The sequence below is a fragment of the Catharus ustulatus genome, chromosome Z (assembly GCF_009819885.2).
Source record: "Catharus ustulatus isolate bCatUst1 chromosome Z, bCatUst1.pri.v2, whole genome shotgun sequence".
NCBI classification, from domain to species: Eukaryota; Metazoa; Chordata; class Aves; order Passeriformes; family Turdidae; genus Catharus; species Catharus ustulatus.
In genome coordinates, this window is record NC_046262.2 from 45860459 (window position 1) to 45884499 (window position 24041).

At 42.1% G+C, this 24041-nt stretch overlaps 1 protein-coding gene across 6 annotated transcripts in view; it reads left to right on the top strand.

Moving 5' to 3' along the window:
- Nucleotides 1-24041, top strand: part of PSD3 (pleckstrin and Sec7 domain containing 3) — a 116005-nt gene that overhangs the window by 78246 nt on the left and 13718 nt on the right. For all 6 annotated transcript variants that reach the window (XM_033086181.2, XM_033086179.2, XM_033086180.2 and 3 more), the window contains 6 exons: nucleotides 1893-1936; nucleotides 9583-9776; nucleotides 12192-12262; nucleotides 18092-18249; nucleotides 19106-19250; nucleotides 22237-22380. In XM_033086181.2, coding sequence (XP_032942072.1) covers nucleotides 1893-1936; nucleotides 9583-9776; nucleotides 12192-12262; nucleotides 18092-18249; nucleotides 19106-19250; nucleotides 22237-22380 — 756 coding nt within the window. The remainder of the gene's footprint in view (nucleotides 1-1892; nucleotides 1937-9582; nucleotides 9777-12191; nucleotides 12263-18091; nucleotides 18250-19105; nucleotides 19251-22236; nucleotides 22381-24041) is intronic.

A 24041-nucleotide genomic window follows, 5' to 3' on the forward strand; every position in this document is an offset into this window, starting at 1 on the left:
GATTAGCCCATATGGTGAAATCTGAAAGTCCCCATTAAAGTCATTGGCAAAAACGTCTCACTGAGCGTCAGGAATTAGACTGAACCTTGAATTTCAAGGCCGTAGTCTTGTGACTTTTGCATACTGTTAGTAAAGTTCAGATTCATGAGTTCCTGAGGAGCTAGAATGTCCCTAAGTCTATTAGAACCAGTGAGATGTATCCCAGAGTCCTGAGGGAATTGGCTGATGTAGCTGCCAAGTCACCCTCCATGGTATTTGTAAAGTCCTGGCATTCAGGGGAAGTCCCAGCTGACTGGAAAGGGGAAAAATGTTGTACCCATGTTTTAAAGGGGTAGAAAGGAGAACCCTGACAAGCAGGGACTTCCCAGCCTCACCATATGCCTGGGAATATCGTGGTACAGATCCTCCTGGAAGCTGTGCTAAGGCACATGGGAACAGGGAGGTGATTCAAGACAGCCAGCACAACTTCACCAAGGGCAAGTCCTGCCTGAGCAACCCATTGGCCTTGAATGATGGAGTGACCATGTTAGTGGACAAAAGAAGGGGTACACATGTCATTTACCTGGATTTCTGTAAAGCCTTTGACAGAGTTCCTCATAACATGCCTGTCTCTAAATTGCAGAGATGGATTTTATGCATGGACTGTCAGATGGATATGAAAGTGGCTGGATGGTCACATCCCGAAGGTTAGTGGTCAGTGGCTCAGTGGCCTAACAGAACTCAATGACAAGTGGTGTCTCTCAGGGGTTCATAGGGGGATCAGTGCTATTTAATGTCTTCATTAATGACATTGGTGAAGGCATCAGATGCACCCTCAGCAAATCTGCAGATGACACCCAGCTGAAGGATGAGATGGCATCCAGAGTGACCTGGACAAGATAGAAGAGTAGGTGCACGGGAATCTTGAGAGCTTTAACAAGACCAAGTTCAAGGTACTGCTCCGGGGTCAGAGCAACCCCTGCCATCAATCCAGCCTATGGGGTGAACAGAAGGAGAATGGCGCTGTGAGAAGGACTTGGGGTTGCTGTGTGAGAGGCTGGACATGACCCAGCCATGGACACTCCCAGCCCAGAGAGCCAAACGTGTCCTGGGCTGCATCCAAAGCAACGTGGGCAGCAGGGGAGGGAGGGGATTTCTACCCCTCTGTTCTGCTTTCGTGAGAGCCCAGCTGGAACCCTGCATCCAGCTCTGGGGTCCCAGCACAGGAAGGACATGGAACTGCTGGAGGGAGTCCAGAAGAGGGACACTAAGGTGATTAGGTGGATGGATCACATTCCCTATGAAGACTGGCTGAGAGGATTGCGATTATTCAGCCTGGAAAAGAGAAGGCTCAAGGGTGACCTAATCATCATCTTCCAGTCCGTGGAGGCAGCCTACAAGTAGTTTTTACAAGTGCATGTAAGGAAAGAACAAGGGGCAGTGGCTTCACACAGAAAAGGTTTAGAATATATGTTAGGAAGCAAATCTTTACTGTGAGTATGGTGAGGCACTGGAACAGGTTGCCCAGAGAAGCTGTAGATGCCCATCCCTGGGAAGTGTTCAAGGCCAGTTTAGATGGGGCTCTGAACAACCTGGCCTAGTGAAGGGTGTTTCTGCAGGAGTATTGGAACTAGGCTATTCCATGATTCTATGTTCTTAAAAAGGCACAAACCACAAACCCCAAAAACTTCTTGCTTGAGTAAATGACTGTAATCCCAAAACATACATTCAATATTTTTTTCTTAGCTGAAATTTCTGCTGAAGATTCTCACACTGCTGTTAGCAGATTATGGGATTTTCTTCATCAGAGACTGCTTGCTTGCTGGTATTAGCTGGGTATCTTTCCTCAACATATTAGTGTATGTGTAGGAGGGGTCAAACAATAATTCCATCTCATTTTCTTCTTTTTGCAGGCCCTCTACAATTCAATCAAGAATGAGAAGTTGGAATGGGCAGTGTAAGTATATTTCTGTTGTAGAAATTAGTAGTTTAACAATAGTACCTGTGTAGTAATCTGTTTGTATGTCCTATGTCATTGTCTGCGTGGGCTCCAAAGCCTATAGAAGATAGCCAGCTTGCTTTTTTGCTAATGAATGACCTGGCAATACAACCTCATCTGTTTCTCCAGCAAGGGGAGTTGTCAATGATAGGAGCCAACTGCATTTGTAAAGAAAGAGGACATTTCATTTAGTAGGAAACTTCAGCCTGAAAAGAGAGAAATTAAATCCTCTGTTGTTCTATGACTGCATAAATAAAACAGAAGTTGACGTCTCCTTTTATCTTTCTGTTCTTTGTGTCAGAACTGCTGAATAGAAACCCACTTCTTGGATTGAGTTTCCTGCTGTTGGTTGATTGTCTTGGTTTGTCTCCTGATTAACTATGGATAACTTGACAACAATCTAATGTGAAAGATGATAAATTGGACAAAGTCTGATATTACTCCCTCCAATCCTTAGTTGCTTTTGACAGGCTAACACTTGTTAACTATGTAAATGCTGCAGACAAGAAAAAGCTTCAGTTTCTGATTGTGTTAAGCTGACATTTCTGTGTGCTTAAGTTTCATGTAGTCTAGTTACGCCAGGAAAGAGTAGAAGTGTCTCCTTTTGATTTTGCCACTTGCAGAACAGTGGATTTTGGTATAAAATAGGAAAATTATATCTTTTGCATATTTACATATTACTTCTTCCCTGCATGTATTTACATACCTGAAACTTCACCTTCCTGGGAAAAGAGTATGTCTGGAACGCATGTTCCTGCACCTCTTGTGCTAGAAGTTCTAGCAACTGCTGTAGATCTTGCAGGCCCAGTGGCTTCTGGTCTTCATTGTTTTAAGTTCATTATCTGCAAACAAATTTCTTGTAAGAGTGTGCAGCCTCGCAAGGGCAGCTGGTTCCAAGTGGGATTGCTGTCCCAGTTTAGAAATGTGTTAGGTGATGTCAGAGTAGTAAAGAAATTGTGCTATTAATGGAAATCAGCAAGTGCCATATCTGATGAGCATTATAAGTCATGGTGGGAGACATTTTCACAAACTGTGTCTTGGACCTGGAACACACTATGTGAATGTTACACCAAAGCTGTTTGCCAGACACTGTCACACGTACTTTAGAACCATCAGAATCCATTATGTGACTTTCTCAATGTCAGAATTTTCCTCCAGCTCTTGCCAAGAGACCATACCGTGTCTAATACACTTGGGCAGCCTCCAGGTGGGAGCTCATGACTGGCTCTGCTCCCGTGAACCTCAGTCAAGGTGATTTATGAGATCTTGTTCCTGTATAGGTGGTAACTGCTTTGGCATTTACATCCATGCCCTTTGTTTGGGGGAAAATTCCCAGCAAGATGGAAGAGGGATAATTCAAACTCTTTCTTAAATAAGGCTTTGTTGGATATAAAACTGCCTTCTTACAGGAGAATGCTCAAAGGTGCCAGTTGCCTGTTCCAGTCTGAGACTGACATGTAGCTAGGACTGATGTTACAATTAATTTCCATGATGAGAAACAAAGCTGACTCTGGGCATAGCCAGTACCTTTGGAGCTGAGAGTACTGGCTGGAAGAGGTAGTGTGAAGATGTTTCTCTTCATTTTCATAGAGATGTGTGGTTGGTGTAAAGTAATAACCCCAAGAAGCCCTGAGGCTGCCTGAGCTTGAGGGAGGAGGCACATATCTCTTTTGCTCTACTATTGTGATCTGCAGAGAAAGCTAAATGGTAAGGAGATGTGGTCAGTTTTGTTCTGATAGGACCAAAGAAAATCGTCTCTCCCTTCCAAAGATTATTCTTTTTCCTCCTTGATGCACTTGGCAGGGTAAGAAGTGGGAGGTAAGGCAAAGGTAAAGATAGGACTGCAAACCCCAGTATAAGCTCTCCTGCAATGCTGGCATTTTGAAGGAATGCCTTTCCTCCAGCCAGAAATCCCTTGAAGGATGAGCTAAGCAAAGGTTTAAGAGGTGCTCTGGAAGTACATTATTTAGTGGATTAGTGGCTACCAGTAAGTCCATAGGTGGGAAGGGGTAATGGTGAAACATAAGATGGGGAAAGACTGCTATCCAACCCTTATCTTACTAATTGTGAGGTATGTGTGTTATCATCTTAATCAGTTTGCAGTGCATTTCCAGTAGAATCATAGTCTGATCCAAAGCCCACACAAAGAAAAGACTACCATTGATTTCAATTTTATAATAATGAGAAACAACACCCTAACCAGCAAATGTTCATCAGAGACTTTCAGTAGGAGTGTTCATTTATCCTTTTTGAGCAGGGAAGCATGAGTAGAGCGCTGAAGAGAGAATTGCATTACAGCTCTTCGGCAGTAGTACCTGAATCAAGTTCTCCACAAAGTTAAAAGTGAATCACATACCATAATCTGTAAAATAAAGACATCTGACCTGGGATTTACACTGGACTGGTCAATGTGGGAATCTGAAAGCACACTTCTGCTCCACACTGTAAGCCACAAAGGTGTGAACTGTTCTTTATGTCTGTTGTGGATGGATGTTTAAATTTGAAACAAGGGAACTTTGAAATCAACCTTTAAAAAAGTTTTCTATCAATTTAAACGAAGACACAGGTTTGTCTGGAGGTACTTTCATTGGAGGCTTTTGTGAGCTGGTTGTTCTGTCCGGAATGGATTAGGAAGAGTAGATCCAGCTATAGAGGCAAAGAGATAGATTGCCTGGCCTAACATCCCTCCATTCACTATAATACTATATCCCAAGGTTTTTAGGTGTTTCTCATTCTTTGGCTTTCACACTGATCATTGTCAGGTTTAAGCTGAAAAAGAAAAATCCATTTGATTACAAAGATTCCAGAGCTAAATATGTTTGATTTGCATGATGTCTACTTGGAAATGTCATGGTGGCCATTATTGTTTTCCTTTGTTTGTAATACTGTATCTGTTTACTGTTGAAGGTAATAGGAATAAAAAATTATCATCTTAAAATAGGTGATCTAGAATTAATATATGAACTCCCAAAGCACTGTTTACAAAATTGCTAGGGCCCAAATGGCTGCATTGAGCCAGTTGTGTCCCAAAAGCCACCTCTCAGCAGAACAGTGTAGTTTTCAGAGAACTACTTAGTTTTTCAGTAGCCAATTATATACTTCTTTATCCGGAGAAGTTTACAGGGACATGGTATATTCTTTTTATGTTTTTCTGGACTACACTGAAAAATTACCTGCTTTCAGCCAAGACAAAACAGGTCATTCAGATAGTGATGATGGGAAAGAGATGCTGCCAAATCAAACCTGTGATGCTGAGATGTGGGTAGTTATAACGATATCTGTGCTGAAGCTCACCTCTTTTTGGGTCAAACTGAGAAATTTCTCTCTATTATAATTAACTTTTGTCTCCCAAGTTCTAGGCTGTTTTCTGTTTGCAACTTCTTGATTGGTTTTTGGGTGGGGTCACGTGGTATTCAATCTGGTTCTTTTCTTCCCTCCTCCCACTGGGAAAGATGCCAAAACTTTTCTGAAGCCAATTTCGTGGTACAGATACTGTTAGTACCATGGATGCATCTTACAAACCTGAATTTTTTTTCAATTGTAATATTTAAATAAATTATCTCAACATTCTCCTGTGTTGTATAAGTTTGCTATTTGAACAAATGCAGAGATGAAACAGGGTTTTAAAAATGAAGGGTTTGACCACATCGTTTCAGATTAGTGATTTCAAAATTTCCTGCGGCAGAGCCTCAAATCAGACCATGGAGTGTACAGAAATAATTTTGTTACTGAGAGAATCAGATGGTGCTTTTCTCCCAGAAGACAGAAATGGGACTTCCTTGTATAGGAAGAGGGAGAGGCAGAAAATGCTTTTCTTCACCGTAATGGCATTTTATGTTTTTCACATCTATGTGTTTAAGAATAAGGGGCAGACTCTTTCTAGTTGTGAGTTGACATATATTTGGGAAGGCAAACGTTGTTTCAATGCTGTGATTAGCACAAGCAGATCCTGACTTTGGTTTGCTGGTTATCATGGGCAGCTGGTTCTCAGAGAGGGCTGCACTGTTCTCTCTGAAGGTCCTTTTCCAAAGAGACAGGCTGATGGAGGTGGAACTGGAGCTCCTTGTTTTGGGAATCCTTGCAGACATCATGTGCCATAAGCAGAGTCTTAGAGAAACTTTAGGGATGATAACCTTTTCCTGTCACCCATACTCTGCAGAGCAGAGACATTATGGGTCCCATTTCCTATGAATGGAAAGTGGGACTTAAAAGAAGTTTTGCAGCTCTCAACCCTTTTCAGTCATCGCAGGGAATGATCTTCTTTTAACTGATCAGAAGCAGAAAATCTCTTAAGACTTCTGCAAGCCTTGTTGAACCCCCATGATGATGTTCTGCGTACTGAAAGGTGTGTGGAACCATTGTGGGGTTTTTCCCCTAAAAGCACAAGGATTGTGCTACTTCCATTATAAAATGTAAAAGAGGGGCAGTGGTCTTGTCCTTCAAAAGGACCTGAGCTCTTGTGATGCCACATCACATCCGTGACTCTCAGCATACCTACACAGAGATTGCCACCCACTGAGTCTTACCCACATCACTGGAGACCTTCACACTGGGGATGTTACAGCACATGCATGATCTGTGAGACTGTCTGAGGGTGGGCAGGTAGTGACATTCCCCACAGTTTAAAGTTTCAAACAAAGATCAGTTTTCAGGTTTAAGTATCCAGAGGCTCCCTGAATTTTCTGCAGTTCTTTCTTGCAAAAGTACCCTAAAGGCTTATTAGAAGCTCAAATTGTTAAATCCCTGATAAACAGTATTTGGGACCTGTCCTTTCAGCCAGCTTTGTAAAGTACCTGAGGAAAAAGCTAATAACTGAACTTTTTTTGCTACTTTGACATTCCTCCAAATCATCTTGCTTTCTTGTGTTTGACCACTGAAGTAACATGGAGTATTTGAGTAAATGAGTCTCAGATCCCCTAGTTTTCTTCCACTTGTTGTTTGTAATGAGTCCTTCTTGCCTCTCTGTCTCCCTTCATTGCCTCTTGCAGACTGACTCATGCATCTTGCCCTTGTGCATATTGTCAGAGCACTCAGCTCTCAGAAATGCCTGAAGCTTCTGACTCTCGAAGATGTCCCGTTTTCATGATGAACAAAAGACCAGTTAAAGGTTTGTTCAGTGCTGTCAGCAGTCATGAGGGCAGATGTTATTTTGTCCTTTCCACCATGTCTTTTGAGGAATTCTTGTTTTAACAGCTACCCTGGAAGTGCTGAATTTAAGAGCACTGCCCCCAACTCTTAGTGGTGTCCAGGATCCCCCCCACAGGATTGCTCATCACACCACTGTGGCTGCTTGGTTAAGGGCACTGGTATATTCCCACAGGACAGTTGATCAGTATGCACTAATTCATTCCCATAACTCCAAATGAGATAGCTTATTCCAAAAAAGTGTTAAGCCTTTTACTGCAGTTGGTCTCTGCTGATGAGGGGGAAGCTACTGTGTCCTTGGCTGAAATCCCAGAATTCACAAAGCACTTCTCTGACAAATCAGCCTGTGTACTTATGCCCTTTGAGAGATTTTAGTCTGGATTAGGTGCCTCAGACTCATGTTGACAGAATTTGCTTCTGGAATGGACATGCATCTGAGAAACACATAAGACACAGTGGTTCAGACTTACCAGCAGCTAGGAAGTGCGGTAGGTCCATGAAGGGTGAGGACAAACAAAATTGTCAGGAATGCCTGCACTTTTTCAACTGGGAGAAAGCTTCAAATAAAGTGTACTTGAAGAAGTCCTTATTGCTTTGTGTACTAAAAAATTTTTGTAAAGGTTTCTGTGCTAGAGTGGGAAAGCACACATCAGTATGCTAAGGATGCAAGGGCTGCTCTTCCTTGCAAGAATCAGGTCTTCCGGTAAAAGTTTCATTCTTCTTAATTGTGAGACCTTGCAAGACAATATCATGAAGATATGGTGCACCTCCTTAACTATATTTCTATAATTTATATGAGGTGATCAAAATTAAATGCTTGGGAACATCCCCTGCTACTGTAGAGTTCACTAATACAGCCACCATGTTTCTGGATTTGTTTCCTTGTTGGTGAACCAGTCTCTTATCTTTTTACCTCCTTAGATAAGTTATTCCCCCAAAGACCATTTCACGGAATCACAGAATCTGGTTTGGAAAAGACCCCCAAGATCATCAAGGAACGTTTCCCTTCTGACACAATGTTACAACATCAGCTTTTCAACTAGACCTTGGCACCAAGTGCCTCATCCGTTTGTTTCTTGAACAGCTGCAGGGTGGTGACTCCATCTCCTTGGGAAGTTTGTTCCAGTGCTTAACCACCCTTCAGTGATTAAATTTCTCCTGACCTCCAACGTGAACCTCCCCTGGCACAGCTTGAGGCTATGTCCTCTCATTTCTGTCATTGGTTGCCTGGGAAAAAAGGCCAGCCCTCATCTGACTACAACCTCCTTTTGGGTAGTTGTGGAGAGTGATATTGAGCCTCCTTTGCAGCAGAGCTGAGAATAGGATAGATTTGTTGCTGTAACCTGCAGTTCTTGGAGGACATTGTTTTGAATGGTCATTCCCATAAGTAGCCGTAATAGCAGTGTATCCCTAAAGGAGCTTCTGGATTGATACATGCCTTGCTAATCCTCACATAATACATGCTTTTGAATGTACGCATGTGTTTGGAAGATTTGCCTGAGCTTGCTCTCTCTGCCGGTCATCTGGATCAGTGAGATGCAGCAACTTGAGGTCCACCCCCAGTGGGCTGGCAATATTATTAATCATTATGCTCAAGTGATAATTTTTTAAAAAATCAGATACTGGTCTCAGGAGGTGTTGCTACCATGACTTTCCAATGACAGACTCATACTCCCTGACACACCTTTCTTAGTCACTGGGAGGGGAATATATGTGGGCTTTAAAGGATGAAGGGCTACTCTCTAATCTGGCCTGTTACCTAAAAGCTGTTGTCCTGCTCCTGTGATGGACACCCTTTATTTTCTAGGTTGCCTAGTCCTTTTTAGCCTTTGCCTTTGACAAGCAAAAAGGTGTTTATTAGTCAGGCAGTGCTTGTGACTGGCATTGTTGTCCCCAAGAGCTATGTGGAATACTTTACCCTAATAAGTAACATTTTGTGCAGCACTTTGTTTCCAAAGTAAAGATAACATAATTCACCTAGTGTAGTTTTTATTTTTAAAATTACTAATTTTATGCTGGTCTGCAGAGGAAAATAAAGAAAAAGAGGTAGAGTCTGTATTTCATATGCTAAGTTAAGGGGTAAGCCACAGTGATCTGTAGTATTCTAATTCTTTTCATATACATGTGAACTCATGAAGAAATTGGGGATTTTTCAGCTGAACCCAGCAGGCAAATATTTCCCTTTTTAGCACTCAAATACATGGAATTAAAAAGCAGGTGAAGTCGGAGGACACTGAACACTCCTGAAGTCTTATAAGACAATAATGGAAACTTGGGCTTTATTGAAAATCTGTGTCCTGTGCTAGTGAAATAGGCAAACTGAAGTTTTGGTTTCCGTATGGATATATGGCCCCCTTTAAAGAGAGAGGTATGCTTTGACATGGAGTGTTAAAAAATTGCTGAAATGAAACTTTGCTGGTCAGTCCATCCTTCATGCATGATTTTCAATACTTTTTAAGGGATGAAGAAGAGAAAAAAAAATCTCACTCGGATGGTACAGATGAAAAAGATAATGGGAACCAGACAAAGGCTGTCAGTCGAATTGGCAATTCAAATAACCCATTCCTGGACATCCCTCATGACCCCAATGCTGCCGTGTATAAAACTGGATTTCTGGCTCGGAAAATCCATGCAGATATGGACGGAAAGAAAAGTGAGTAATTTTTCAATCCTAATGTGTTATTTTCTTGTTACGTCTTCACAATGTCACTTACCAATGAGCCCATGTACTTCTCAAGGCAAATAATGCTCTTCATTAGGGGAAATAGCAGCAATAATGGGCAACACAATAATTGGATTATCACTCTTTCACTGTTAGGCCAGAATTTACAATGTTCAGTCCCATTTGCAGCAACTCTAATACATGAGTATAAGAAGTAATGTGATACAGCAGAGCAATGTGCGGTTCTTTTGTGCTAAAAGAAAATTAATATAGTGGTTTACAGAATAGAAAACAATTTCAAGTGAATAACAGTAGCTGTTCTACAGTAATTTGATAATTCTCCTTTTCCTTATGTGACACCAGATTGTTCCAAATCTCCCCTCCCCTCTGGCTTTGCCTTTAAAGAAAGGCTGTTCCTTACCTCTGTTTGGAAGGTGCTGTTCCCTTCCCTACATTCCCAGCCTTGGGTCGCATATCCAATGAAGGACAGCAGCTTTTGGCACCAGCCAGCTTTTTACTATGTGGTTCCTCCCTTCCCCTTTCTTGTAAAAATCCTGCTGCATCTCTTATGTACTTTAATTGTCTTCTTCCCTTCTTGTCCTACTTCTGTTTGTGATGTGCTAATTATCAAGGGCCTCTGATGCACCTGTGTATGTTGTGTTGTTTGGCTATCTTCATTTTTTGCTACAGATCTTGGAAGAAGCTGAGGTTAGTCAGAGCATCTGCGTTTTCCCTGTCACTGTTGATGATTACCTACTCATGGTTCACACTGTTGGGCTAAATCCCAAAGTCTAGCTTCGTGATGGGTTTCCAGTAACAACCAGTCTCTCCTAGCTGGGCTAAGCTCTCTGGTGTTCACATGTTTTGTTAGTCTATTTTAGAAAGTACAATTGGAGGTCAGTATTTTCAAGATGGAAGCTGATGGCTGGACAGCTGGATCCAACTGAGGTGTAAAAATCAAGCTGACCTAATTCTTTGTGATGACTGGATACTCTAAATAGTCTAGTCTTTATTAAACATCTTCTTATTCAACCTTAATAAGTAATATTATTTAGTTGCGTTTATTAAATTATTTATTTAATTATAAATAACAGAATTGCTCATTATTCAGCACACTGGACACTGGCATTCTGGAGATAACTCCTTTACAAGTAATGTAATTAGGGCCATGTTTTCAGAAATTCCTGTACGATTTGAAGGTCTATCTTTTTCAAAAAAGTTGCATTACAAAACTTTTTTCTTTTTATTTGTTTGTTTGTTAGACCTTTTTATATTTCATTTCCTAATGGAGTTTTTGCAGGGCAGAGATTAGCTCGTGGGGGATTTCTGATGAAGTGATGTGCTAGAATGCTCATCTGTATTTTCTCAGGAACTGGGTTCTGAGGGCTAAAGCACTTAAACACTTAAAGGGGAAGGATGTAACAGAGGCCAGTGACTGAAAACTGAACTGAGCAAATGCCGGTTACAAGTAAGGCCTGTCATGCAAGATGAGAATGATTAACCTCTGAGACAAGGAACTTGTAACCTCTTCATCTTCGCCTTCTGTCTTCAGAATGGGATGCCTTTCTGAGTGTCATGCTTCAGTTGTATGTGTATTAATTTCAGTATAGTGTCAGTGATACGCTGTATGGATGCTGATCACTGGTGTGTGCTTGGTGGGGAGTGACCTTAGATACAGGCTTCTGGTTTCTGATGCTGTGACTCTACAGCCTGTGCCTAATTCTCATCTTCTGTCACACCTGAATTTCAGACTGCATCCTTCAGCCTTCACACTGAACTTACTTCCCCCTTCCCTCCCCCACTTCCCCCTTCCCTCCCCCGCTTCCCCTTTGTCTCTAGGAATTTGTGGGCTAGATATGTTTTCTCTGTGATGTTCTTTAACTGACTTTGGCTTTCTTATGGGGTTGGGTATTTTATATATGATTTTGGTTGGCAGCTTTCTCCTTTCTCAGTGCCTGTTTGGGGTTGCAGCAGCAGTAAAGGGGAAGGATGCTCTGTGGAGACACTGCTTTTTGAGTAGTATCCCACTGGTTCTGAGCAGTGCCTGCCAGCCTGCTGTGGCATGTAGAAAGACTGTTTCTTTCTGAAAACTGCCACGGTGCAGAGGTCAGATGTAGTTGTGTAGGGGCAGTGTCTGCCTGTCTTCAAGAGCACAAAGACTCGATCTCTGTGGCCTGCTTTCTGCATTGTTGCTGTTCTGTTCTGATCCAGTCCAGGCCTGTCATGAGGGTTATTGTATTACTCACTCACAGCAGGTATGTGCAGGCACTGTGCTAAGTTGCATTGTCCTTTGAAAAAGATAGTATGAAGGAGGTTTAACGCAGGACTAATGTAGCTCTCCTGTAGCCTAGACAAAGTGTTAAAATGGATCAGAGTTAAATGGGTTTTCATTTGTTTTCTTTCCAGCTCCCCGGGGAAAACGAGGCTGGAAAACCTTTTATGCTGTGCTGAAGGGAACGGTCCTGTACTTGCAGAAGGTAGGGGAAATCACTGTCTTTTGAAAACTAATTAAAGAGGGATAAAGCAGCATGCATCCTCTCCGCTCTTTCAGCGCACCTCCAGGCTTCCTTCCCTCTGATGCACAGCATGGCTGATCTCCCTACCCCCACCCTATTGACACACACCTTCTGGCATGAATCCTTTCATTGACACCCTCTCCCTTTTCACAATTTGAAGTTCAGTTCTACTGCCTGCGTCCACATGTGCACCCTATGAGTTCCACTGCTGTCTCGCATGGCTGAAAAAAACAGCCAGCTTCACCAGCAAAGACAGCGTCACCTCTCTGTGTCATGCACACATTCCTCACGGCTGCTTTTAACTTTGCATTTCATATGTATGATTTCCCCTTCTGTAAGGTTGTCCTCCTTTCCCACCTTTTCATGGTATACTTTTCTGCAGTGCCTGCAAGACCAGCTGCAGAACAATTGAACAACAGCTTGGCCTTGGTAGGAATCTGCAGCTTCTGTTCCTTTGCAAAATTGAAGGATAAAAGGATACTTTTTTTCCACAAAGCAAGAAAAGATTGGTTTCTAACAAAATGTGCTTCCTGGCAGCAAGATGTCTAAAAATAATGTCAGATGAAACCCTTCAAACCTTTTGTTGCAAGCTTAAATATATTATAGTACATTTTTGACTATACTGTTAGAATATAAAATGCAACATATGAGTGAGAACTTACTTGATTTTGTCAAAATCGAATAAATGGCAGCAGCTAAGTAGGTTGTTAAAGCTTTTTGTCCTCTAATATAGATGAAATATTCATGGAATAGATACTACTTGTCCAGACTGCCCTATATTGCAGAGGTATGCTTCTTTGAAAGCTGTTTTACATTTTCACTCAAAAACTGATAGTTTTGTGATGATCAGGAATGCAAGTACATACTGCTGTTCCCTCCTTCCCTGCTGTGGCTTTCTGAACTTGTTGGTTTCGTTGGAGCCAACCTGAATAATCTCTTGAGAAGAAAGAGTGATTTTGATCAGATTATTAGCATGAGGTTTACAAATTGAATACTTGGGGTACAGTACCTTTTGTGGAGGGCTGACATTCTGAAACAGACAAAACAGTCTGCACTCAGCATAGAAGATTTGGGCTGAAACTTGGATGTGATGTGCGCATAGCCAGTGCAAGAGACTAAAATCAAGTCTGCTGAATACCAAGCCGTTTTGTTGGGAGCAAGTTCAGGTTTTACTAAAATGCTTTCATAGCAGGCTTGTACTTGCCCTTTTCTGACTGAGCAGATTAATCTGTTTCAGTTTCTGAAATAAGTACTCTTTAATGTTCACCTGAAAAGACTGCATGGTTCTCTGAGAAATAAGAAGGCTCCTTTTTTGTACTACAATTAATTTGTACAATAAATTAATTATTTTCTTGTTTGATATTCAAGGGAAAGAACTGAGAATACTGTCTATTTTAGCACCTTAATTAAATATTTTTATTTTTTTTTAGTATTGCTGACATGTTAGTTTAAAATGCTTTCTGTTTAATAAAATGTAGACATGCTGATATAGCATGCAATTTTTCAATGGAATACTGCTTTCCTCCTTGTTAACCCTGCATGCTTTCAGGAGCAGGGAGTAATTTCACATATGACTGCATCTTTGCAGAATGAAATTCGTTGTTGGAATTCTTGTTCTTATTTGTGTATTTTGCACTTGTCAGAGCACTTGAATTCAGTGATTACAGGGCATTACTCTGCAGAGCAGCTTTCTGCCATTTGCTTGGGAGCCATCCATTGCATTGACACCATCTTACTGTAGCACACTGACAAGCAAGGCTTTTGCTTTCGTACTGTGAGAGGTTGAGAGAAGGGTGTGATGAGAAGTAACTCATTCCAAGAATGGCAGGGCTGTGAGCCTCCCCAGGATGCCTCTGGCCCCTGCTCAGCCAGATGCTGCAGCTGTGAAAAAGCCTGTGATTTCAGCTTCAGAAGGTCCACCACGGCTTTCATTTAACACTCAAATAAACTTTACCCTGTTAGGGATGTAGTGTCATAGAAGGTAAAGGTGCTAGAGTTTAAAATACATAGCTAAGCTAAGGTATAGTAAAGGCTGCTGAGCTGCTGTTTCCTTCTGCAGTATACTAGGGACTGAAATTATCCTTAATTTAGGAAGTAATGAAGCATTTTAGAACAACTTGATTTCTTTGGAAGAAGTGCATAGTTCTTGCAATAGTTCTGGTCAAAGGATTACCTTGTCTCAGGTCACCTTCTCTCCTGATTATAGAGTGCAGTAGGCCAGAGTGCATTCACATGCATGTCCTCTCTCTCTTATTCTCCATATATCTGTGGAGATGACATCTGTGATGGTGGTTTTGTTGCACTGAGTGCTATTCATCAGGATAGAGAGAAATCTCACTATACAGATGCTGTCTACACAAAAACACATGTACAAACCTCTGCAGTATTGCTTTCTGTGTTCATCTGTAACTCAACTGTTCCCTCAAGACAGTATTGTAATATGAAGATTAATTTTTCATAGCAGCTGTGATTCCCCCAGTGGCAGTGTGATCCAAATTCTTCTGTCACTCTGTTTGCATTCCTACTCTTCTTGTTTTGCTGTCAAAGTCCATGTATGAGAGTCTTTTGTAAATGGCGGCCACTTGAGATTTACTGAGGAGTTTTTCTGGGCAGCTGTCTTCCTGCCCACCTTTTTTTTTTTCCATTGGAATTATTCCAGTGCTAATTCCTGTGGTGCATATTGTTTTGTTCTTAAAGAGAGATGGTTTCTGAATTAGTGAGCACAGAGAGCACACTGGAGGAGCTCAGTGGAAATGTTCACAATTAGCCAACTAAACGTGCCTGCACAGTATTATATAAAATAAGAAGTTTGAGATGTTTGGGATGTTGGCTGTGTCTCTGGGCATCCTCAGGCCAAGGTTAATTTCCTGCCCTCTGTTCATAGCAAGAGGAAATTGCAAAGCAGGAGCCTGACAGAATGTCTGTTCACTAGACTGACATGGGATGTGATGTGCATACACAAGAGAAGCTTATAAGGAGAGGACATAAGGCTGACCTCGCTTCCTTGCCAGAAATTGCTTCTAGGCAAACAGTGCAGGACACAAATCTTTGTGTTTTTGTTGGGACTCTTCTATGAGGTTCACATCATCTTTGCTCTTTGATGTGGCACTTTATAATCTTGCGTGCTTTGGGTATTTTTATATAACTTTTCTCACATTTCTTTGTTAAAAATTAAAAAAAAAACAGAGAAAGGCCAGACTGATGTAAAGTGTTTGGTGGTGAGACTTTCTGACGGAGAATTTTGCAGCCATCACAGACAGCTGCATGGAGATATCCATCCGTAGTACAGTGACTGATAAGAAAAGACAAATGTCATTCTCTGGCTTACCAAAAATGTATTTAGAAATATGTTGACTCTGGGTCATCAGGATATGGGAAAGTCATTCTCCAGAAGTTTGAGAAAGATGTATTCAATATACCATTGCATTGTATGCAGCACTCACATCAGCCTTCAGCTGACAGACAGATCACAGTTCCTTTCTGGTTCCGTACGTATTTCTTGCCACTGTCTAGGTCTAACTTTAGAGAACTGCCTTCCATTTCAGCTCAGCCTGCACACTGACACCAGCCCAGCATAGCACATGCTGTCCTTGACTGCTTAGGTGAAAATGGATTCACTAGCATTCCCTACCAGTGAAAAAGAGTTGAAGGCCTTGGAGAAGGAATTTTGGCAGCACATTCTTGTCCTTACAGCTTTCTCCGAGGCTGGCAAACTACGTGGAGACATTTCCGGTATGCTGATCAGTGCCTTTGGAGAAGCTAGTGGAGCCCCAGCTGTCAAGGTAGATTGCAGCCAACTGATCTGGTGGGATTAGCAAGGATTGCCATGAATGCTTTCTGTTAGAAAGGAGAGGTTATCAGTGCTTTTTCTGGGCCTACCCAAATGTGGACTTCTTCTGAAACAGGTTTAGTCACCAGAGCAGGTTGTAGACATTGCATGCAACTCACAGAGGAAGCTAGGAGACAACAAGCTAAGTGATAGCTGACACTGTCTCCAGGCAGTAATACGAGGTAAGATAGAATATCATATGTCTGAGGCCTGTCTTAAGTTCATTTCCTGGCTCTGAGATTTTCCCAGTCTTCCTGGACAGTAGAGACAGTAATTTCCCCCAAAACTACCAGAAAATAAATCAGCTTGTGAACCCTCAAAGGAATGGGCTTGACTTGAGGCCTTGCCTCGTCCATCTTCAAGACAGGGTGTGCCAGACTTCCTTGAAAAAGGTTTAAAGAATACCCCTAGTGGACATAGGCAAAATCCTTCAAGATAGACAGATGCCTCCAAATCTTAGTCATTTGGAAATCTCAGATTATGAGAGAGGAAGGGCATTTGGCATTGCTCACTGCCTGCCCTTGAAAACCCCTTATGTCACAGATCTTAGGGTTGGTGGCTGCCCTTTACTGTGCAGTCATGCTCTGCCTTTCTGCTGGGCCTGCCAGACCTATGGTTGGTTGTGCCCCTACCTAGCTCCAGATGGAGGTGGTGGTGTAGCAGGACTGCTGGGTAGCTGCCTCTTCTCAGGTTAAGCAGCAATGTAGCAGGCTATGGGCCTGAATTAGCAGAACCTCAATCAGAAAGGGTGAGACATAGCAGAGGAGATGTTTTCTCCACTTTCCAAGAGGTGGTCACCTTAGCTGGTGACTCCCCATCCGCTGAAACTCAACCCAGAGAGCCCTGCCCCAGCCTGGCAGAAAGCGCAGGTGCCTTTGGCAGTGGTGTAGATCCCTCTGGCTGCAATCCTGTTTGGTGTGTTGCCAGAGAAGTTCTGTTAATGAATTCATGAACATTAACCACCCTTCTCTCAGGTGGGTGCCTCCCTGGATGTTGAAGCTAGTGCTATCCCTGAGCACACTCCTGCACTGTGTTTCCTGCTAAACCTCATCTTGTAAATTGTGTTCAAGTGCAGGATCATTAGTTACCATGCCTGCAGGGAGTTATTTCACTGCTTTGCAGCCCTCGCAATTGGTGCATATTCCAGGTGAGACTGATTTCTCTGATACGGTAAAAGTGAGAAATGGAGTCAGTTACAGACTGCTTTGGCCTGCCCTTCAGAAACAGTGATGCAGCCTTGCTGGTAAATCACTGTTCTTTCAAAAAACTCCTGGCTTTCCCAAGCCATTTATAGTCATGTAGACTTTGGATGGAACTTGTGGCTGTTATTATGGCCTTGTCCAGCTTCTGTCACTCAGGAAGTCAGAGACTGCTTCCAGCCTGATGCTTGCAAAACAAGAGTCCCTGGTTTTGTCATCTGATGTTAGGAGTGGTACTGTTATTGGTCAGAAACCCAGAGAGAACTGTGCCTACCATTTGTAGACCCTCATCAGAGAAATTTCAAGGAGTTTGCTGTAATTTGCTTTGTGGACACTGGTAATGAGGCTTCTTCGGTGTGTGAGGGCACCTACAATTTGGGTGAGAAAAAATCAGGCAGTATAGACTGAGGACCCAGGTAGCTGAGCAGTCGAGGTAGGAAGCTGATTATGAAGGATTCTTGAAATGAAGACAAATAATTGACAGCTGTTTTCATAGTCAAATGCTTCTTGCTTACATCTCCTCCTGTCAAGCAGGTAGTGGAACTACTTCTCTCCTTGGAAAGACATTTAAACAGAGAAAGAAAGGGAAAGGAAAACATGTTAAAGGTAGTGGAAACCACAAGTGTGCAAGTCAGATTGCACTTAGTTCATATACTTTATTACTATTTCTGAACGCTGGAGCAAGGTTTTTCACTAGGCCAAGGAAAAAGGAACAGCACATGCAGAAATAAAATGCCATCTTCCCCCTGCTATCTCCTTCAGGATGAATATAAGCCAGAAAAGGCTTTGTCAGAGGAAGATCTGAAGAATGCAGTTAGTGTGCACCATGCGCTGGCATCCAAGGCAACAGACTATGAGAAGAAACCCAATGTCCTCAAGCTTAAAACAGCAGATTGGAGAGTCCTGCTTTTCCAAGCCCAGTAAGTGCTCTCCTCATGCAACTCATTGAGGAAAGAAAACAGTGCTGAAAGAGGAGTAAATTCCTGCCTGGACAGGTTAAATAGAGGCTTAAGAGGTTCAACCTGTTTATTTGATCAGAAATAAGATTAAATAGTGATGTGATTAGAGTGTACAAGTAGTGCATAAGAAAGAAACATCAGGTTGTAAGAGGCTTTTTAATCTAGCTGAGAGAGGTATAACAAGATGCAGCAGCTAGAAGCTGAAGCTCCAGGAAATTGAATTTGGAAAGATGGCACAAACTTGTAACAGTCAGGGTGATCAATCATTGAAGCAAATGACCAAAGGCAGTCTTGGATTGTCTGTCTCCCGATGTCGTCAGGTCCTAGCCGGATGTCTTTCTAGAAGATATGCTGTGGTTAGAAACAAAGTTACTACTTAATACAAGAATGATTTGATTAAATTTTTCATGCTGTGATATCCAGACAGAACAGATGACCTGCCTTTTGCTTCTCAGCCCTTTTCTACTGAGATCCAGTAGATCCATACTGAGATGAAACCTCCTAGAGACTTGTGGAGTCCGGCACAACCGAGACCTTAGGATATATGTCTGAATCAGGACGTTAGTTGACCCTGTCACCTGTGTTACTGGGATTGGATTAGGAAAAGATATGAGCCAGGGTGAGGTATGGACCTAACCACAAGCCAGCTTGTGACTGAGTTACTGATCACTAACTGCTTGCAAACATAGCCAGGAAGACAGAGCAGACTCTTTAGACTTGTCCAGTTCTGGTTATTCTGAGTTTTCAAATGCTGTAGAAAGGATAGAAAGAGGTACAAAAGGCTGAGTCAAGTGCTTAGTATGTGTTGCTTCCCCAGGAGCCAAGAAGAAATGCAGACCTGGATCAACAAGATTAACTGTGTGGCTGCTGTCTTCTCTGCACCACCATTTCCAGCAGCAATTGGCTCTCAGAAGAAGTTCAGTCGCCCACTTCTGCCAGCCACCACAACAAAGCTATCTCAGGTGAGATATTTTTATAAGGAGGGTAGGTGATGATGATTTCTCTTTCTGACTGGAGACTGGGTCGCGGTCTTTGTCACTGTTTTATAGCTGTTGCCACTAGCAGTGCTAGGAGAAGAAGTAAATCTCTGCTCATTTCCTCATGCAAGATTTGAAATGGGGGGAGAAATGGAGCAGACTCAAATACAATTGGTTTGTTTTTGAAGAAAATAGTACCAGATAAAGAATTTTCTTCTTGTGCTTATGGACCTGCAGAGGATGTTTCAAATACTGATTGATGGGATTTTTTTGAATTTGAATGTTTATGAAAGCCACTTATTTCAGAAGAAGTAGACATAGTCCTGGTCTTTGTCTTATTGAATTGATAAAAGGTGAAAGGTGATGTATCAGACAAGCATCAATTATATTTCTCCCACTAGATTTTCCAGATTTTCTCCATTTATCAGCTCAGGGATTTCCTGCATAATATATATTTATAGACTGTGTCTTACATGAATGTCTTCAGTCTCTCTTGATCACACAAGCTTTTAGCATCTCATGGCAGGGGGTTTCACAGCTCTACTGCTTGTTGCACAAACACATATATTTCTGCTTGTCTCAGACTGGCCGTGTCAGATGCTTCATGACATCTTCCTGTAGTTTTTAAAGTGATCTGCCCATGCTGGGGAGCTTCTTGTTGGGGTTTTTTTTACCATCTTCATAGGTTAGCAACTATACTTAGAAACCACTGTCTCAAAATCTGTGTTTAAGGGTGTGGGTTTTTTTGGGTTGCCCCTGCTTTTTCTCTCTCCATGACAGTGGCCTTTCTTCTTAGAATGTGGTGACTGACTTACCATCTTCTGTTTTGGGTTAAAGTTTGAAGCATATTATGTAGAGAACAATACTAACTTGTCTCATCCTCATGGTTTTTACTTTTTGCTCATGCATACCTTTCTAAAAATAAGTGTGGGGCTTCCATAATTTACTCCTGGTCACCAAAGGAAGCTTTTTTACTCACTGTTGTTCTGTGTAATTGTTCCATTTAGCATGTTGTTTTCCTAGTCTCATTGTTTCCATTTAATTTGGAAAGAGCAAAGATAGATCACGGCCCTGTGGTTTGTATCTTGAAGACGGACAGACACAAAAAGTGGAATAAGATAAGCTGTTTTAGACAAGCAGAAGAATGTTAAGTGTTCAAAGTAGATAAATTCAAAGGCAAGCAGAAACATGTCTGCTTTCATCTGTCAGTGTGGAAAAGCTGCCAGCAGGCTGTTTCTCATTTGGCAGACAAAAAAAAATACAAATTGTCAAATCTCTGGGTTGATGTTTAGGATTTTGTGGGATGAATCATGATGGACACTACTTCTTCAAAGGGTCTGTTCCTGGTCAGCCAGAAGTTGGGGTGCAGTGAGGACCTAACATAGGTAAGGAATAGAGGCTGGACATGATGACAGGTTGTGCAAGATCATTGTACCAGATTTTCTTTCAAAAGCAGAGCATTGTCTGATCTTGGTTAGTCCAACCAAAGAGGGATGTGACAAAGCTATATATAAAGGAACAGCCAGTCTAGAAAAGATTTATCAGGGTGGGTTTTTTTGTTGTTTTTTCTTCTGAGAATGCACAGCACACACAAGTGCTCCAAAGCTGGTGCCCTGGAAATGACAACTGCTGTATTAATAGCTGCTCAAAGATCTCCTGTCATCTGTCTGTAGAATTCACTACCACAGGATGTCTGTGAGAATCATCAGAGTGTAAAGAGTGTTTGGACACTAATGAGAAAGCATGCACATTTAGGGTAATAACTAACAGCAAAAAGAATTTTTGGCAATCATTAGTGGTTTCAGCCCAACCATATTTAGGTGGAGGCAAATTATTCCACGTTTCTTTCTTCAGTTGTCCTGCAAAAGAGTTGAAACAACAAGATTAGCTAAGGCTTAGCTGTCATCATCTGTAGAAGTTTTCCCCCTTTCTGCTGTTTTCTGCAGCTCCAACTCAGCGATCCAAGAGGCTCAGTCTCCACTGTGACTCAGTGCAGTGCAGGCATGTATGAGCTAGGTTTGAGGCTTCATCTGAGCTGTAGGCTGCGCTCAGAACCACACCACTGAGGGACAACACTGGCAGCTGTTCCCTCCTCTGAGGAGAGGTGCCTACACAGGAGCCGACCTGGGTACTGCCTCTTGGCTAATTTACCAATATCTGCATGATCATGTGTCTGTTTTGGACTTACCTAATTCAAATTTCAGATTCAAGCCTAGAAATGGACAGAAGGCCATCCTGCAGGAGATGGAAACCTTCTGAGATGAGGGAAGGTTAGCTGACAGATGGACTGGAGGAAGTGAGTGGGCCTGGGATTATGATAAAGGAAATCGCCTAGAAAGTGGGAGTAGCAGCTCTTCACTTTCTCCAACGGCACACTGGGATAAAAACTGGTAGCAGCTTAGCAAAATGAAATCTTTTTTGGGGACTGGACAGCCCTTTCTCTTCTGAATGCAATGTATTGTTCTAAACAAATAGAAACCACACACCAGACAGCTTTTGGCAGTCCAGAAGTAGAAGGAGGGGCCCTGATTCTGTGTCTTTTCTATTTGGGAAGAACTGCTTTTACGTTGCAAAGACCTGAGGCAGGGTCTTTACCTCTCTCATTCTGTTCTTGGTTTGTCTGCGTACACAACAGTCTTAATTAATTTACCAAGAAATGTATTAGAGCAAAAGTGTCAAGTTGTCAGTATTGTTCAGCAGCAAGCTGCTTCTGTTGCTCACAGCAAGGCAATGGATGACAGGTTTGCTCTCCTTCCCAGTGGCATCTGCTAGCTGCTGAGTTTTTCTACCATCTTGGCCATTTTGACTGCCTTTGAGAGAGCTGTTGGTGGTAGTGCTCTGGGATGACAGAACTTGTCAATCCAAGAAAAAGAAACTATGAGGTATTATTGTACAGGAACCTCTCTATTTTTCTTTGCTTATTTTGGATATTTTAGATTCTGTCACTTAAGTGCCTAATGTATTTCTGAAGGATGAACAGCTGAAGTCCCATGAAGCTAAGCTGAAGCAGATCTCCACTGAGCTTGCTGAACATCGCTCCTATCCTCCTGACAAGAAGCTCAAAGGCAAGGAAGTAGATGATTACAAACTGAAGGACCACTATCTGGAGTTTGAGGTATATATGGGAAACATTATTACTTTTACTTCTTGGATGTGTATGGTGTTATATTTGGGGTACACTCCTGAAGTTTTGCATTTTTCACTAGGAAGTATGTTCTTGCTAGACAGAAAAGTCACAGCAGTTGCAGATGCTGGGATATGGCTCTTCTTTCTGACGAGAACTTCCTTAGCTGTGAATTTAGCTCCTGATGTGTAGCATGGAGGATAGAAATGAGACTCCAGTCCTTCCTGATGTATGTTTGAAAAGATTATAAGATCTTCATTCACAAAGTGTCTCGTGTTGTAAAACTGTGTAGCCTAATGTATTGGAACCTCAGTCTCTAGAGAATGACTGCATTCTGCAGGAATGCAGATCATGGTAATTGTCTTCCATTGGTAGGTTCTGAAGGAACTGGTATGTTGAAGTTATTGTCATAGGCATGTCTTCCTCATCGGAGCCATTTGTCTTGTATACCACTGAGGTGGATGTCAGGATGAGAAGGAAAACAGTAGAATTAAAGATCACAGGGTTTAGTGATGCAACTTAGGCAGAAGCATTAGGATATTGTTTTGAATATCTGACAGCAACTTTTATCTGTAATGGTGTCTGCCACATTTTAGAGCTATGTGGGAATGATTCGGCAACCCAGCAGATGTCTAGTATTTGTTATGACTACACCTTTGAGCTTTTTCCCCCAGGACTGCAAGTTGATGTTACCTTGGGTCTGAAAGGATCCTACTCTAAATAGGCAGTGCCTGGCAAGGAAAATACCTAGTCTGAAAAAGAGGGAGAACAGATAAGACAGATGAAACCACCAGAGCTGATCCTGGAGGCAACACAATGCAAACCTCCAGAGCTGAAGTAAGCCTTGTGCCCTGTGCTATCAGTTAGAGGGACCCTTTTTACTCTGAACTTAACTCACTGCATACTTCTGCTTTTGCAGAAGGTTGTAACCACTGTGTTGCATTTCACTTTCTGTAGTATAGTCAGTCAGCATGGCTTTGTGAAGGAGGAATCATAACCTGACCAACATGATTGTCTTTTACAGTGCGATGTTTGATGTGATGGATGAGGGAAGAGCAGTGGATGTTGTTTGTTCTTCACTTTGACAAGAATTCTGACATTGTCTCCTCTAACATGCTTGTAGTCAAGCTGATGAAGTGGATTAGGAAATTGACAGTGAGGTGGTTTGGCTGAACAATCGAGATCAAAGGGTTGTGATCAGTGGCACAGTGTCAGTTAGTTTTGAACAGAGCACTCAGATGTACAGAGTAAGCCACACACTTTCTCTCTGGAGGGGATCTTATGAAACTTGGAAGATAAAGGAGTTTCTTAGCTTTGGTTTCTTGACACAAAGTTTATTTTCTATCACTTTTAGAAGCTTGGTGAGTTAGGATGTAGTGTTAAACATTTAGAGAAAAATTGACGGCGGAGTAGATTGTTGCGGGGTTTTTTTCTGTTTCCTGTCAATTTTTTCCGGGTGATCTTTTGAGATATTCCTCAGGTACCTCAGTACAAATCAGAGCCAGTATAGCCCCCAGGAAACAAAAGTTGCTGTCTTCACTTCAACAGCATTTGAGCTGTGCAGTTTAGGTAAGTGATCAGCTTTGGAGGAATGCTCATCCATGCAGGCAAGTTGTGGCAACAGTTTCAATTATGTGGAAGAAATAGTAATT